Source organism: Lynx rufus, unplaced genomic scaffold, assembly GCF_022079265.1.
Source record: "Lynx rufus isolate CCGP_SWC_20201006 ecotype Redwood Valley unplaced genomic scaffold, mLynRuf1.p SCAF_4, whole genome shotgun sequence".
NCBI classification, from domain to species: domain Eukaryota; kingdom Metazoa; phylum Chordata; class Mammalia; order Carnivora; family Felidae; genus Lynx; species Lynx rufus.
In genome coordinates this window covers 59,476,993-59,494,251 of record NW_025814856.1, presented here as the reverse complement: position 1 = coordinate 59,494,251, position 17,259 = coordinate 59,476,993, and the positions used below count along the sequence as shown (strand labels likewise).

Genomic DNA, 17,259 nt, shown 5'->3' with positions numbered 1-17,259 from the left:
CCAAGAGTCGGGCTTTTGAAAAAATAAACAAAATTGATAAACCTCTAGCCAGGCTTCTCAAAAAGAAAAGGGAGAAGACCCAAATAGATAAAGTCATGAAGGAAAATGGAATTATTACAACCAATCCCTCAGAGATACAAGCAATGATCAGGGAATACTATGAAAAATTATATGCCAACAAACTGGACAACCTGGAAGAAATGGACAAATTCCTAAGCACCCACACACTTCCAAAACTCAATCAGGAGGAAATAGAAAGCTTGAACAGACCCATAACTAGCAAAGAAATTGAATCAGTTATCACAAATCTCCCAATAAATAAGAGTCTAAGACCAGATGGCTTCTCTGGGGGATTCTGCCAGACATTTAAAGCAGAAATAATACCTATCCTTCTCAAGCTGTTCCCAAAAATAGAAAGGGAAAGAAAACTTCCAGACTCATTCTATGAAGCCAGCATTACTTTGATTCCCAAAGCAGACAAAGACCCAGCAAAAAAAGAGAACTACAGGTCAATATCCCTGATGAATATGGATGCAAAAATTCTCAACAAAATACTAGCAAATCGAATTCAACAGTGTAAAAAAAGAATCATTCACCATGATCAAGTGGGATTCATTCCTGGGCTGCAGGGCTGGTTCAATATTTGCAAATCAATCAATGTGATACATCACATTAATAAAAGAAAACAACTATATGATCCTGTCAATCGATGGAAAAAAAAGCATTTGACAAAATTCAGCATCCTTTTTTAATAAAAATGCTTGAGAAAGTCAGAATAAAAGGAACATACTTAAACATCATAAAAGCCATTTATGAAAAGCCCAAAGCTAATATCATCCTCAATGGGGAAAAACTGAGAGCTTTCCCCCTGAGATCAGGAACACGACAGGGATGTCCACTCTCACTGCTGTTGTTTAACATAGTGTTGGAAGTTCTAGCATCAGCAATCAGACAACAAAAGGAAATCAAAGGCATCAAAATTGGCATGGATGAACTCAAGCTTTCACTTTCTGCAGATGACATGATATGATACATGGAAAACCCGATAGACTCCACCAAGAGTCTGCTAGAACTGATACGTGAATTCAGCAAAGTCTCAGAACACAAAATTAATGTACAGAAATCAGTTGCATTCTTATACACTAACAATGAAGCAACAGAAAGAGAATAAAAGAAACTTATCCCATTCACAACTGCACCAAGAATCACAAACTACCTAGCAATAAACCTAACCAAAGATGTAAAAGATCTGTATGCTGAAAACTATAGAAAGCTTATGAAGGAAATTGAAGAAGATACAAAGAAATGGAAAAACATTCTGCGCTCATGGATTGGAAGAATACATTGTTAAAATGTCAATGCTACCCAAAGCAATCTACACATTCAATGCAATCCCAATCAAAATTGCACCAGCATTCTTCTCAAACCTAGAACAAGCCATCCTAAAAATTGTATAGAACCACAAAAGGCCCCGAATAGCCAAAGTAATATTGAAGAAGAGGACCAAAGTGGGAAGCATCACAATCCCAGACTTTAGCCTCTACTACAAAGCTGTAATCATCAAGACAGCATGGTATTGGCACAAAAACAGACACATAGACCAATGGAACAGAAGACAGACTCCAGAATTGGACCCACACAAGTATGGCCAACTAATCTTTGACAAAGGAGGAAAGAATATCCAAGGGAAAAAAATACAGTCTCTTTAACAAGTGTTACTGGGAGAACTGGACAGCCACATGCAGAAGAATGAAACTAGACTACTGTCTTACACCATTCACAAAAATAAACTCAAATGGATGAAGGAGCTGAATGTGAGACAGGAAACCATCAAAACCCTAGAGGAGAAAGCAGGAAAAAACCTCTCTGACCTCAGCTGCGGCAATTTCCTACTCGACACATGTGCAAAGGCAAGGGAATTAAAAGCAAAAGTGAACTATTGGGACCTCATGAAGATAAAACGCTTCTGCACTGCAAAGGAAACAATCAACAAGACTAAAAGCCAACCGAGGAATGGGAAAAGATATTTGCAAATGACATATCGGACAAAGAGCTAGTATCCAAAATCTATAAACAGCTCACCAAACTCCACACCCGAAAAACAAATAATCCAGTGAAGAAATGGGCAGAGGACATGAATAGTCACTTCTCTAAAGAAGACATCCGGATGGCCAACAGGCACATGAAAAGATGCTCAACGTCACTGCTCATCAGGGAAATACAAATCAAAACCACACTGAGATACCATGTCACCCCAATCAGAGTGGCTAAAATGAACAAATCAGGAGACTATAGATGCTGGAGAGGATGTGGAGAAACGGGAACCCTCTTGCACTGTTGGTGAGATTGCAAACTAATGCAGCCACTCTGGAAAGCAGTGTGGAGGTTCCTCAAAAAATTAAAAATAGATCTACCCTATGACCCAGCAATAGCACTGCTAGGAATTTATCCAAGGGATACAGGAGTACTGATGCATAGGGGCACTTGTACCCCAATGTTTACAGCAGCACTTTCAACAATAGTCAAATTATGGAAAAAGCCTAAATGTCCACCAACTGACGAATGGATAAAGAAAATGTGGTTTATATAAATTTTTTTTTCAACGTTTATTTATTTTTGGGACAGAGAGAGACAGAGCATGAACGGGGGAGGGGCAGAGAGAGAGACACAGAATCGGAAACAGGCTCCAGGCTCCGAGCCATCAGCCCAGAGCCCGACGCGGGGCTCGAACTCACGGACCGCGAGATCGTGACCTGGCTGAAGTCGGACGCTTAACCGACTGCGCCACCCAGGCGCCCCGAAAATGTGGTTTATATATACACAATGGAATACTACTTGGCAACGAGAAAGAATGAAATATGGCCTTTTGTAGCAACGTGGATGGAACTGGAGAGTGTTATGCTAAGTGAAGTAAGTCATACAAAGATACCATATGTTTTCACTCCTATGTGGATCCTGAGAAACTTAACAGAAGACCATGGGGGAGGGGAAGGGAAAGAAGTTATAGAGAGGGAAGGAGGCAAACCATCAGAGATACTTAAGAACTTAGAATAAACTGAGGGTTTTGGGGGGTGGAAAGGAGGTGAAAGTGGTTGATGAGCACTGAGGAGGGCACCTTTTGGGATGAGCACTGGGTGTTGTATGGAAACCAATGTGACAATAAATTTCATATTTTAAAAAAAAACGACTCTTTGGCTGATTATCAGTCTGTCTCCTCCCTCAGCTCTTATCAAAAAAAATTGTGGGGTGCCTAGGTGGCTCAGTCCATTAAGCGTCCGAGTTTGGTTCAGGTCATGAACTCACTGCTGGTGAGTTTGAGCCCCACATCGCATCTGTGCTGACAGCTCACAGTCTGGAGCCTGATTTGGATTCTGTGTCTGTCTCTCTTCCCCTCCCCTGCCCAAGCTCTGTCTCTGTCTCAATCTCTTTCAAATATAAATAAGCATTTAAAAATTTTTTTAATTTGTTAAGAATGTAGAATTCATATGTTTTTTATCATAATAAAAACAAAAGGATATATGGTCTGAAGTATTCTCAAAACAAAAAGTCAGCTTTATCTTCATCCTCCATCAACCTCAGCTCAGAAGCTCTAGACAGCCCTGGGTTGTCCTCAGGACATCATTTTCTCAGATGTCTGATTCTTCTTCTGAGCATAATAAAAACCATTGATTTTATAATTCATACTCACCACCCACACAAGTCAGAGTGAGGTATAAGACACCTGTAGTGCCCAAGGTTTCCAAGCACAGAGGCTCAATTCAGCTTTTATATGTGTGGTAGGTTGAAAAACTGTCCACAAGACTCCCCACCCCCCTTCTGTAGTCCCAGCCTTGAGATGTGACTGCAGCACCTGCCATTGGGAGATGGTGTCCATTTCCTTAATAGGGTCAACTCCATGACTTGACTTGGCTGATACATGTAGTGGATATGATGTGCTCACTTGAACCTTCTGCTTCCTAGACCCTACCCTGACCATATGAACAAACCTGCACTGGACCTCTGATGGCACTGGCCATCCTGGACCAGCCAGCCCTCCAGCTGACCTGGTAACTGACTGAAAATACGTGAGTCCAGCCAACATCAGTCTGGCCCAAATCAACTGAGCCCAGCCCAAACTGTTGACCCACAGAACCACGACCCTAAAAAGTAGTGGTGTTTTAAGCCACTATGTTTTGGGAAGCTTTGATACACAGCGAAAATTAACAGGTAAAATATGTACCCCCAATTCTCATTATCTCATAGTTGCTCTTCTGAATCAAACCCTCCCCAAAACCTTCCCTAGGTGGATGACATACAACTCCTTCTCAAATACTATTTACATGATGTTTTTTAAAAACAATTTTAAAATAAAGGAGAGGCCTGTTGTCAGGATGACTGGGCATTACTCAATTCAGCCTTGGGTGGATTTTTCAATTGGGTCAGACAGCAGCTGCATTCTTGGCTCACCCCAGAGTGCAGAGGTTAGTCTCCTCCCTGTTTTTTCCCCAAAGGTCTTGGAAACATGTAAGTCTTCCCTTGTGTTCAGGGGGACTAGAGTTCACACATCCTTTTTCATCCTGGGTCCCTTTCCCTTATCAGTGCCTCCTCTGATCAGCACTGCTCACTCTACAGCCCTACCGAGGGAACCAAAATGCAGAGGGCTGTTGAGTGTTTCTCTGACATTCTCCTGCACACCTTATCAATATCACAGCTTTGCTTAATTTCCCATGTGAATTTTTCTCTACTTGAGTGAGCTCCACAGAGTTTCCTTTGCACCTTCTTCAAGTACGAGAATCCTCTCCCCACATGTGGTATACATCTCTGCTTCTGCCTTCACAGCACCCACTTCTCCTGCCTCTACCAATAGCACTGACACTTTCCAAGGAAACAACTTTCTCCTCCCTTTCCAGAGATGTGGGTTGAATGTAGTCCTTTCAACCCTTGACGCCAGAGGTAGGCACATGACCCAGCTTTGGCCAATCAGAGCATGCCTGCTCCTGGCCAGCGATTGGTTCTTATTGGGGCACATGACTCCACCAACTCCTATCAAATTCAAGTCTAGGACTTATGTGGAGACTGCCATGAGAACAACCACCTTTTCACTGGGAATGCTGATAACACAAGAAATTAGAACAGAACTACTGTGCAGGCAATGTGTCACTATGAGGAGAAATCCTCCCCCGAAATGAAGCAACAGACAATGACAATGTTAACGATGTAATTTGAGTGTTTGGAGTAACCAGCCCTGCCTAAAGAAAGCTACCATGGAAGGTTTGACTTGGTTGTTCTTTTTTGTTTAAACCAGACTGAACTAAGCTACTGTTGCTTGCAAACAAAGATGTTCTACCATATCCACATTCTTCCCTTTATACAAATTAGAACTTACTGCTGTTAAATGGAAAGCAGGACAATACGTATGGGGTTGAAGAATGGGTAACCTACTCTGTGGTGATCTCTAGCTGCCCATTTTCTTTCCCTACACACCTTGGCTTTCACTGGAGGGAGTTAGGGCTTATAGCAGTTTTAAAACAGAGTCACACAGTCTTTGATCCTCCTCCCACTGAGGCCTGGGTCTCAGTGCCCAGCCCTTGCCCCCAAATCTGGTCAGGCCTGTGACTGCTGAAACCAATCAGGTCAGTGGCATTGATGTCATGTGTCCCCCAGGCTGGGTCCACATCTACCTTGTTTCCTGGCATCAGCACTCTCAGAGCCACAAGCCACCACTTACAAGTCCAAATCCCAAAGCAGCCACTTTGGGGCCTCAACACATAGGTACCTGGTTGGCAGTAACACCTCAGCAGCCACCAGCCCTCCAGGCCCATGCACCAGGCATGACAGAGAGAGACTAGCTTGGAGGAAGATATCCCTGCCTGTCTCTTCCAGCTGCTACCAGCCCACTCACCCACTGCCATTCAAGATGATCCCCTGAGGCCTGCACACGCAGGTCTTTTATGAATCCCTGACCGGAATGATCCAAAGCATAAGAAATGATGGTTGTTTCCTGCTACTGAGTCTTGGCATTGCTTGTGACACGGCCATTGACACATGGGGCCAGACCTCTCCAATCCCAGCCTTACCTCACAACATCCACTGATGCAGCCCCTGACTTGAAGAAATCAGTGGAGTCTTCCACCTCTAGGACACTGGGGAGAATCCGTTTCCAGGCACTCTGAAAAACAGGCATGGTGAGAACAGGGCTCCCTGGGGAACCAGGGGCATGTGTCTTCTGGGTGAGAGCAGCCCCTGCTGTGGGCTTGCCCCACCTGCTGCCAGGCTGGGCTCTGTCCACTCCATGGTGCTGCTGCTCCCAGGATCCTGGGGTGACTGTGTCCTTGGGGAAGTAGGAGCCCAGGGAGTTCAGCTGTCCTCAGCTCCTTTGGGATCCCTACACCATTTCAGTGCAGCAGGAAGAGTATACATGCAGAGCTCAGGGCTTGGCTGTGCACCAGCTGCTCCCCAGCCCCCTTCACACCCAGCCTCACCTTGGTGCTCTCATCCGGGTGAGGTTCCCAGAGTGATCCTGGTGTTTGGGTGTGTTGCAGTGTAGAAAGGAAAGAAAAGTGGGTGGGAGTTCTGAGGGTGAAAACAAGGTACTTTGATGGGGTTCAGGAGGCCTGGGTCTTTTTCTCACAGACAGGCTAGCTGGTTCTGTGCCCATCTGTCCCACGGCCTGCAAAAGTCAGCAGTGCCCACCAGCCAGCCTTGTGGGTGAGTATGGAAAGGCCAGTGTGAGTGGGCAACACCATCCAGAATTCTAAGAAGGCTGTCCAGTGGATCAGGATGGGACAATTGTTCTCTGGGTGAGCTCCCAGTCAGGCCTATGAGGACAGGAGCATCAAGATGCCTCACACTCTGCCTGAGCTTCAGACAGTGTTTGGCTGGTCACTGGGCCAGATGGAAGTGGTCAGGCCCAATTAGGACCTGGCCCAACCTCTACCTGGCTCCTTCTTTTGTTCTTTGAAAGGTGTCATGGTTTTGCTCTTCCCATCCTCATTATGACCATCAGCAGCCATGCTAAGCCATTCCCTGTCCCCACTTGACTACTGCCTGTCCTCCACACCTCTGCCTGGGCCCTTGCCTACCAGTGAGGTCCTTCTCTGGACCTCCAGCTCATGTTTAAATCCTAAGCATCCTCCAGGACCAATTGCCGTGGCCCCTCTTCCCTGAACCCTTCACTGACTGCTCTGCCTGCTCTTCAGACTCAGGTGGCCTGGGGCCACAGGTCACCTGCTGGTATGTGGACACCAGCATGATGCCTATGGGATGCACCAGCCCTCATCAGATGAGTGTGGAACCTCTGAAAGGCAGTGGACCCTAAACCCATACAGCCTGTTCACACTCTAGCTTGGCTCCTGATAAGCCATGGAGATGCAGAGAGTCTCTCAGTGCCTCTGTTTCCTCATCTGTGAAAGGATCTGATAATGGCTGTGGGGGATTCCTCACACGAGGCAGGCAGAGTACCTGATGTACAGAAAGACCACAACAATGCAAATTTTGTTCCGTTGCTAGGCTCTCTCCACCAACACCAGAGGCCCACACTGGCCTCTCCTCCCCAGCCATTTCTGCTCCACCCCAGTCACCTCCAGACCATGCATTCTGAAAGAGCCAGTCCAGCTACGACCAACAGGTGTAATAACAATGATGCCAAGGATGACCAAGAGGCCATGTGGCATAGCATGATAGTGGTGGAGGCCAGGAATTCAGGACCACCAGCTGGGCTCCATGCCTAGGCCTGCGCTCATCTCTTGTGACCCCACCTTGGGCCTCAGGCTCCTCTGCTGGGAGCTGAAAGTAATAGAAACACCTACTTCATAGTTGTTACAGTAATTAAACACACTACTGTTCCTGAAGTGATTGGAACACTGCTGCACAGTGTACATACTCTGCAAGCACGTGCTTCTTTTGATGACCCTTAGGCTCCCTGCCCATGTTTACTGAGGTCCTTATAGGTGCTGTTAAACTGCCCGTTTCCATGTGTGTTCTCTCCTCTACCACTCACAACACCCATGGATATGCAGTTTATTCAAGTGCACAGATGAAGGACACAGTCACAACAGCTTTTGACACAGGCCTAGCTCTACACACACACAACCTTACCTTACCCCAAGGGCCACTCAGCTATAAGCCCCAGAAGGCTAGTTTGTCCAGCTGGCCCTGTAACTCCAGGGCAAGTACAGGGCTGGGGCCAGAGCAGCTCCTCCAAAATATTTTTGAATGAACAGGCTTCTCTCTCTGTCTCTGTCTCTCTCTCTGTCTCTGTCTCTGTCTCTCTTTATAGACATTCAGAAAGTTCAGCTTTCTACTGAGGAAGTGCTTGGTGCCCTCTGGAGCAGAGTAAGCTTCTCGTGTCCCTTCCCTGCTGGGTACTGTCTTTAGCACTTGTCATCAACACCCACAGTCACCACTGTGGCTGCTGACTGGCCCATGTCCTCTCATCCAGCCCTCCTTCCCCCAGAATTCTCTCCACTCAGGTCTCAAGTCAAACCCTCCCCTTCTCCTGCCCAAGGAAGCCTGCCCTGGTTATTCCTTCTAAAGTTGTCCCCCAGCCTCCAAGGACCTTGTTCCCATCAACCTGTTATTTCACTCTTAGCCTGAAATTATCTGTTCATTTCTTTGGCTGTTCATTGGCTGTTTTCCCCATGGAAAGGGACACTTCATGAGAAGTGCTGGCTTAGCACTCAGCATTTGATAGGAGCTCATATGTATTTCTTAAGTCATTGATTACATGGTTGAACGAGTGAATGCTTGAAAATTCATCCACAGCCTTCATTCATAAAGGTTAAATACCATCCATACTATGCCTTCCAGGGAGAAGGAAGTGGGCAGAGGGAGCAGGAAGGAACAGGAACAAGTCTGGGAGGTGACCACTGACTGCGCTTGCAGTGGAAGGGACTGAGTCTCAGAGAGTGAAGTGCTCTCCTGCATCATCCATGACTGCTGTACTGGAGTCCAGGTCTGCCTGACTATGACACCTGGGCTGGTCACAGTGCAGGAGGCTCCCTCTCAGGGAGCTTTTCTGGAAGGTTACACTGCACACATTCTCATCAAAGGGCCATGGATTTGGCACCAACCTTTTCCACCTATTCCAGGGGCTTCTTCATCTGTCCACTCTTGACAGTGAGTCCTTAGAAGAGTCAGACCCAGCTGGCCAAATCCCAGTGTCCCAGTGACAGAGGAAAAGAGCAAGGGGGCATCAGAAAGTCCCAAGACATGATAGAACCAACATGGTGCCCAGGGTCAGCACATACATCTACAGAGGGTGTGCACATCCAACTCCAGGGAGTGTGAGTCAAAAAACACAGATGCAGTGCACAACCTGCAAAACCAGACAGAATCCCTGAAGGGGGCTTTTACCCGCACAGTCTCTGCCATGACCAGTTCTGCCTCTGTCAGCTCAAGGACACTGCTGTCTGCTCCGCTGAAGAAGCGTGAGGCTGGGATCATCCTGCCATCCTCCAGCTGGATGTTCTTCACCAGAAGCTGCAAAAAGAAGGCTTCACAGTACCTGTGGTTGTCTGCATGGCAGGGAAGAGAGCAATTCCACACGGAGCACTGTGCTGGGCTCCCCACACACTTCGTCTCCAACCCTCACCACAAGAAAGGTACAAGATTAATGAGGAGGGACATTCACAGTGGAGACACTGCTCTTCCAGGAACACAGAGGAAACTGTAGAGCTCACTTCTCCATCACCCACCCCCCTTCTCACTTCTTTTTAAGTGTAATGATTTTATTATTTCCATAAAAATGCCTACTTATTAGACAAAAGTAATTCAAGCACTACTCGGGATATGAATCAAGAAAACAACTAGGGGAAGATGGCGGTGTAGGAGGACACTGGGCTCACCGCGCGTCCTGCTGATCACTTAGATTCCACCTACACCTGCCTAAATAACCCAGAAAACCGCCAGAGGAATAGCAGAGCGGAGTCACCGGAGCCAAGCGCAGACGAGAGGCCCACGGAACAGGGTAGGAAGGGCGGCGAGGCGGTGCGCGCTCCACGGACTGGTGGGAGGGAGCCGGGGCGGAGGGGGGCCAAGCAGAGCCCCCGAGTCTGGCTGGCAAAAGCGGAGGGGCCTGACGGACTGTGTTCCGACAGCAAGCGCGACTTAGCATCTGGGAGGTCATAAGTTAACAGCTCTGCTCGGAAAGCGGGAAGGCTGGAGGACAAAGGGAGGGAGAGCTGCTGAGCCCCTGGACGACAGAGCTCAGTTTGGTGGGGAACAAAGGCGCTCGCCAGCGCCATCTCTCTCGCCCATCCCCCAGCCAAAATCCCAAAGAGAACCAGTTCCTGCCAGGGAACTTGCTCGCTCCGCGCAAACACCCAACTCTGTGCTTCTGCGGAGCCAAACCTCCGGCAGCGGATCTGACTCCCTCCCGCTGCCACAGGGCCCCTCCTGAAGTGGATCACCTAAGGAGAAGCAAGCTAAGCCTGCCCCTCCTGCCCCCGTGCACCTTGCCTACCCACCCCAGCTAATACGCCAGATCCCCAGCATCACAAGCCTGGCAGTGTGCAAGTAGCCCAGACAGGCCACACCACCCCACAGTGAATCCCGCCCCTAGGAGAGGGGAAGAGAAGGCACACACCAGTCTGACTGTGGCCCCAGCGGTGGGCTGGGGGCAGACATCAGGTCGGACTGCGGCCCCGCCCACCAACTCCAGTTATACACCACAGCACAGGGGAAATGCACTGCAGGTCCTCACCACGCCAGGGACTATCCAAAATGACCAAGCGGAAGAATTCCCCTCAGAAGAATCTCCAGGAAATAACAACAGCTAATGAGCTGATCAAAAAGGATTTAAATAATATAACAGAAAGTGAATTTAGAATAATAGTCATAAAATTAATCGCTGGGCTTGAAAACAGTATAGAGGACAGCAGAGAATCTCTTGCTACAGAGATCAAGGGACTAAGGAACAGTCACGAGGAGCTGAAAAACGCTTTAAATGCAATGCAAAACAAAATGGAAACCACCACGGCTCAGATTGAAGAGGCAGAGGAGAGAATAGGTGAACTAGAATATAAAGTTATGGAAAAAGAGGAAGCTGAGAGAAAGAGAGATAAAAAAAATCCAGGAGTATGAGGGGAAAATTAGAGAACTAAGTGATACACTAAAAAGAAATAATCTACGCATAATTGGTATCCCAGAGGAGGAAGAGAGAGGGAAAGGTGCTGAAGGGGTACTTGAAGAAATAATAGCTGAGAACGTCCCTGAACTGGGGAAGGAAAAAGGCATTGAAATCCAAGAGGCACAGAGAACTCCCTTCAGATGTAACTTGAATCGATCTTCTGCACGACATATCATAGTGAAACTGGCAAAATACAAGGATAAAGAGAAAATTCTGAAAGCAGCAAGGGGTAAACGTGCCCTCACATATAAAGGGAGACCTATAAGACTCGTGACTGATCTCTCTTTTGAAACTTGGCAGGCCAGAAAGAATTGGCACGAGATTTTCAGTGTGCTAGACAGAAAAAGTATGCAGCCGAGAATCCTATATCCAGCAAGTCTGTCATTTAGAATAGAAGGAGAGATAAAGGTCTTCCCAAACAAACAAAAACTGAAGGAATTTGTCACCACTAAACCAGCCCTACAAGAGATCCTAAGGGGGACCCTGTGAGACAAAGTACCAGAGACATCACTACAAGCATAAAACATACAGACATCACAATGACTCTAAACCCATATCTTTCTATAATAACACTGAATGTAAATGGATTAAATGCGCCAACCAAAAGACATAGGGTATCAGAATGGATGAAAAAACAAGACCCATCTATTTGCTGTCTACAAGAGACTCATTTTAGACCTGAGGACACCTTTAGATTGAGAGTGAGGGGATGGAGAACTATTTATCATGCTACTGGAAGCCAAAAGAAAGCTGGAGTAGCCATATTTATATCAGACAAACTAGACTTTAAATTAAAGGCTGTAACGAGAGATGAAGAAGGACATTATATAATAGTTACAGGGTCTATCCATCAGGAAGAGCTAACAATTATAAATGTCTATGCGCCGAATACCGGAGCCCCCAAATATATAAAACAATTACTCATAAACATAAGCAACCTTATTGATAAGAATGTGGTAATTGCAGGGGACTTTAACACCCCACTTACAGAAATGGATAGATCATCTAGACACATGGTCAATAAAGAAACAAGGGCCCTGAATGAGACATTGGATCAGATGGACTTGACAGATATATTTAGAACTCTGCATCCCAAAGCAACAGAATATACCTTCTTCTCGAGTGCACATGGAACATTCTCCAAGATAGATCACATACTGGGTCACAAAACAGCCCTTCATAAGTTTACAAGAATTGAAATCATACCATGCATACTTTCAGACCACAATGCTATGAAGCTTGAAATCAACCACAGGAAAAAGTCTGGAAAACCTCCAAAAGCATGGAGGTTAAAGAACACCCTACTAGCGAATGAGTGGGTCAACCAGGCAATTAGAGAAGAAATTTAAAAATATATGGAAACAAACGAAAATGAAAATACAACACTCCAAACGCTTTGGGACGCAGCGAAGGCAGTCCTGAGAGGAAAATACATTGCAATCCAGGCCTATCTCAAGAAACAAGAAAAATCCCAAATACAAAATCTAACAGCACACCTAAAGGAAATAGAAGCAGAACAGCAAAGATAGCCTAAACCCAGCAGAAGAAGAGAAATAATAAAGATCAGAGCAGAAATAAACAATATAGAATCTAAAAAAACTGTAGAGCAGATCAACGAAACCAAGAGTTGGTTTTTTGAAAACATAAACAAAATTGACAAACCTCTAGCCAGGCTTCTCAAAAAGAAAAGGGAGATGACCCAAATAGATAAAATCATGAATGAAAATGGAATTATGACAACCAATCCCTCAGAGATACAAACAATTATCAGGGAATACTATGAAAAATTATATGCCAACAAATTGGACAACCTGGAAGAAATGGACAAATTCCTGAACACCCACACTCTTCCAAAATTCAATCAGGAGGAAATGGAAAGCTTGAACAGACCCATAACCAGCGAAGAAATTGAATCGGTTATCAAAAATCTCCCAACAAATAAGAGCCCAGGACCAGATGGCTTCCCAGGGGAGTTCTACCAGACGTTTAAAGCAGAGATAATACCTATCCTTCTCAAGCTATTCCAAGAAATAGAAAGGGAAGGAAAACTTCCAGACTCATTCTATGAAGCCAGTATTACTTTGATTCCTAAACCAGACAGAGACCCAGGAAAAAAAGAGAACTACAGGCCAATATCCCTGATGAGTATGGATGCAAAAATTCTCAATAAGATACTAGCAAATCGAATTCAACGGCATATAAAAAGAATTATTCACCATGACCAAGTGGGATTCATTCCTGGGATGCAGGGCTGGTTCAACATTCGCAAATCAATCAACGTGATACACCACATTAACAAAAAAAAAGAGAAGAACCATATGATCCTGTCAATCGATGCAGAAAAGGCCTTTGACAAAATCCAGCACCCTTTCTTAATAAAAACCCTTGAGAAAGTCGGAATAGAAGGAACATACTTAAAGATCATAAAAGCCATTTATGAAAAGCCCACAGCTAACATCATCCTCAACGGGGAAAAACTGAGAGTGTTTTCCCTGAGATCAGGAACACGACAGGGATGCCCACTCTCACCGCTGTTGTTTAACATAGTGTTGGAAGTTCTAGCATCAGCAATCAGACAACAAAAGGAAATCAAAGGCATCAAAATTGGCAAAGATGAAGTCAAGCTTTCGCTTTTTGCAGATGACATGATATTATACATGGAAAATCCGATAGACTCCACCAAAAGTCTGCTAGAACTGATACATGAATTCAGCAAAGTTGCAGGATACAAAATCAATGTACAGAAATCAGTTGCATTCTTATACACTAACAATGAAGCAACAGAAAGACAAATAAAGAAACTGATCCCATTCACAATTGCACCAAGAAGCATAAAATACCTAGGAATAAATCTAACCAAAGATGTAAAGGATCTGTATGCTGAAACTATGGAAAGCTTATGAAGTTAATTGAAGAAGATTTAAAGAAATGGAAAGACATTCCCTGCTCATGGATTGGAAAAATAAATATTGTCAAAATGTCAATACTACCCAAAGCTATCTACACATTCAATGCAATCCTAATCAAAATTGCACCAGCATTCTTCTCGAAACTAGACAAGCAATCCGAAAATTCATATGGAACCACAAAAGGCCCCGAATAGCCAAAGGAATTTTGAAGAAGAAGACCAAAGCAGGAGGCATCACAATCCCAGACTTTAGCTTCTACTACAAAGCTGTCATCATCAAGACAGCATGGTATTGGCACAAAAACAGACACATAGACCAATGGAATAGAATAGAAACCCCAGAACTAGACCCACAAACGTATGGCCAACTCATCTTTGACAAAGCAGGAAAGAACATCCAATGGAAAAAAGACAGCTTCTTTAACAAATGGTGCTGGGAAAACTGGACAGCAACATGCAGAAGGTTGAAACTAGACCACTTTCTCACACCATTCACAAAAATAAACTCAAAATGGATAAAGGACCTGAATGTGAGACAGGAAACCATCAAAACCTTAGAGGAGAAAGCAGGAAAAGACCTCTCTGACCTCAGCCGTAGCAATCTCTTACTCGACACATCCCCAAAGGCAAGGGAATTAAAAGCAAAAGTGAATTACTGGGACCTTATGAAGATAAAAAGCTTCTGCACAGCAAAGGAAACAACCAACAAAACTAAAAGGCAACCAACAGAATGGGAAAAGATATTTGCAAATGACATATTGGACAAAGGGCTAGTATCCAAAATCTATAAAGAGCTCACCAAACTCCACACCCGAAAAACAAATAACCCAGTGAAGAAATGGGCAGAAAACATGAATAGACACTTCTCTAAAGAAGACATCCGGATGGCCAACAGGCACATGAAAAGATGTTCAGCGTCGCTCCTCATCAGGGAAATACAAATCAAAACCACACTCAGGTATCACCTCACGCCAGTCAGAGTGGCCAAAATGAACAAATCAGGAGACTATAGATGCTGGAGAGGATGTGGAGAAATGGGACCCCTCTTGCACTGTTGGTGGGAATGCAAATTGGTGCAGCCGCTCTGGAAAGCAGTGTGGAGGTTCCTCAGAAAATTAAAAATAGACCTACCCTATGACCCAGCAATAGCACTGCTAGGAATTTACCCAAGGGATACAGGAGTACTGATGCATAGGGGCACTTGTACCCCAATGTTCATAGCAGCACTCTCAACAATAGCCAAATTATGGAAAGAGCCTAAATGTCCATCAATTGATGAATGAATAAAGACATTGTGGTTTATATACACAATGGAATACTACGTGGCAATGAGAAAAAATGAAATATGGCCTTTTGTAGCAACGTGGATGGAACTGGAGAGTGTGATGCTAAGTGAAATAAGCCATACAGAGAAAGACAGATACCATATGGTTTCACTCTTATGTGGATCCTGAGAAACTTAACAGGAACCCATGGGGGAGGGGAAGGAAAAAAAAAAAAGAGGTTAGAGTGGGAGAGAGCCAAAGCATAAGAGACTGTTAAAAACTGAGAACAAACTGAGGGTTGATGGGGGGTGGGAGGGAGGAGAGGGTGGGTGATGGGTATTGAAGAGGGCACCTTTTGGGATGAGCACTGGGTGTTGTATGGAAACCAATTTGACAATAAATTTCATATATATATATATATATATATATATATATATATATATATATAAAAGAACCAGTTTAGTCATGCAGGCAAAGCTTAATTTAGCTTATTTTGCAAGGCTAACCTGACCTGGATTATTTCTTGCTTGTGCCTCTGCAAACGATAAGCAAAACTTGAACTGTTTCCCAGCTTGCTAGGAGGGAACCACTGAAAATTGTCATGCTGTAACCAATCACTGTGAAGAATAAACAATCACTGCTTTCTCATTATCTAAGCTGCTTGACAGCAATATACTCCTGAGCCTCATTCCACGTTCTGGTCTGAGTGCTCCCAGTTTGCAAACTGCCTTTTTGGTGTGTGCACAATAAATTTCTCCTATTTAAAAAATAAAAAAATAAATAAATAAATAAATAAATAAATAAACGTTAAAAAAAATTTTAGTTGGGATGAGCACTGGGTGTTGTATGGAAACCAATTTGACAATAAATTATATATAATAAATAAATAAATAAATAAATAAATAAATAAATAAATATTAAAAATTTAAAACAAATGATAAGAACGGTACACTCTCTATATGCCCTGACATATCTGAAGCCAGATTCCCTGCTTGGCCTCCACCCTCTTGACTTTTGAAGATATTCTGGAGCTTTCTGTGAGCTAAAGCCCAGCTAGACCCAGCTAAAAGTTCCTGAAAGATACTTCAACCAAGGGTTCCGCCAAGGCTACTTCCTTTGCTTTGCTGTCCCTGTGGACATCACAGAGGGCACAGTTGTTGCCCCCTACCCAGAGCTCCTCCTAGCCCGTGTTCCCATCCTCCAGCTGATGCGGTATAGGTCGTTAGCAGTCTACATGTACCTTCCTCCTCCATGGCTTTTGGCGGATAAGTGCAGCCATGCATAGAGAGGCCCAGGGCTGATGCCTCATTGCCACCCTCCTTCTCCAGGGGCAACAGAAACTGAGGACTTAGCGATGTGAGTATGCAGGGGCATAATCAGCAGATGCAATTCACACTGCAGTGCCTGGGATCAGACAGAAGATGGCAGACTCCAGAACCCTTATATCTTTGCTTAGCACTGTCCTCTGCCCCAGTCTAGCCCTATGTTGTATGAGATTTTCCAAGAGTACTCCCTCAATAAGTCACATGCACAAGAACTCCTGTCTCAGACACTGCTTCAAAGGAACTTGACCCAAGACAGATAGCATCTTTCAACTGCATGTATCCATCATGAATACCTAAAACACCCACTCACTATACATTGCAGACATTAATGGCATCCTCAGGCCCTCCAATGGCAAGACACAGCAAGATAGGCACCCAGAGTGAGCTCGCATCCATCCCCAGCAAAGCTGTTCCACATTCTATGTGGTCTATACACACTGATGCAGCCAATGATTCCATATCCATGAGATTTGTTGAAATCTCCACAGTGTTTGGAGACCCCTGCTTGTACTCTTTCCCTGCCCCCAGTATCTTAAAGTCCAGACCTGCCCAACCACCGTACAGAGGGAGTATTAACCTGGGCATCAGAGCCAGAATTTTAAGGCTTAAATCCCCACTCTGCCACAAATTAACTTGGTGATGTTGGGAGGGTTA

The 17,259-nt window shown here is 44.8% G+C and overlaps 1 protein-coding gene across 2 annotated transcripts in view; it reads right to left on the bottom strand.

The window, feature by feature from the left end:
* The window catches only part of ALDH1L1 (aldehyde dehydrogenase 1 family member L1), an 88,735-nt gene that overhangs the window by 63,599 nt on the left and 7,877 nt on the right, over positions 1–17,259 (bottom strand). For both annotated transcript variants that reach the window (XM_047096253.1, XM_047096252.1), the window contains 2 exons: positions 9,334–9,459; positions 6,057–6,148 (listed from right to left, as the gene is read on the bottom strand). In XM_047096253.1, coding sequence (XP_046952209.1) covers positions 6,057–6,148; positions 9,334–9,459 — 218 coding nt within the window. The remainder of the gene's footprint in view (positions 1–6,056; positions 6,149–9,333; positions 9,460–17,259) is intronic.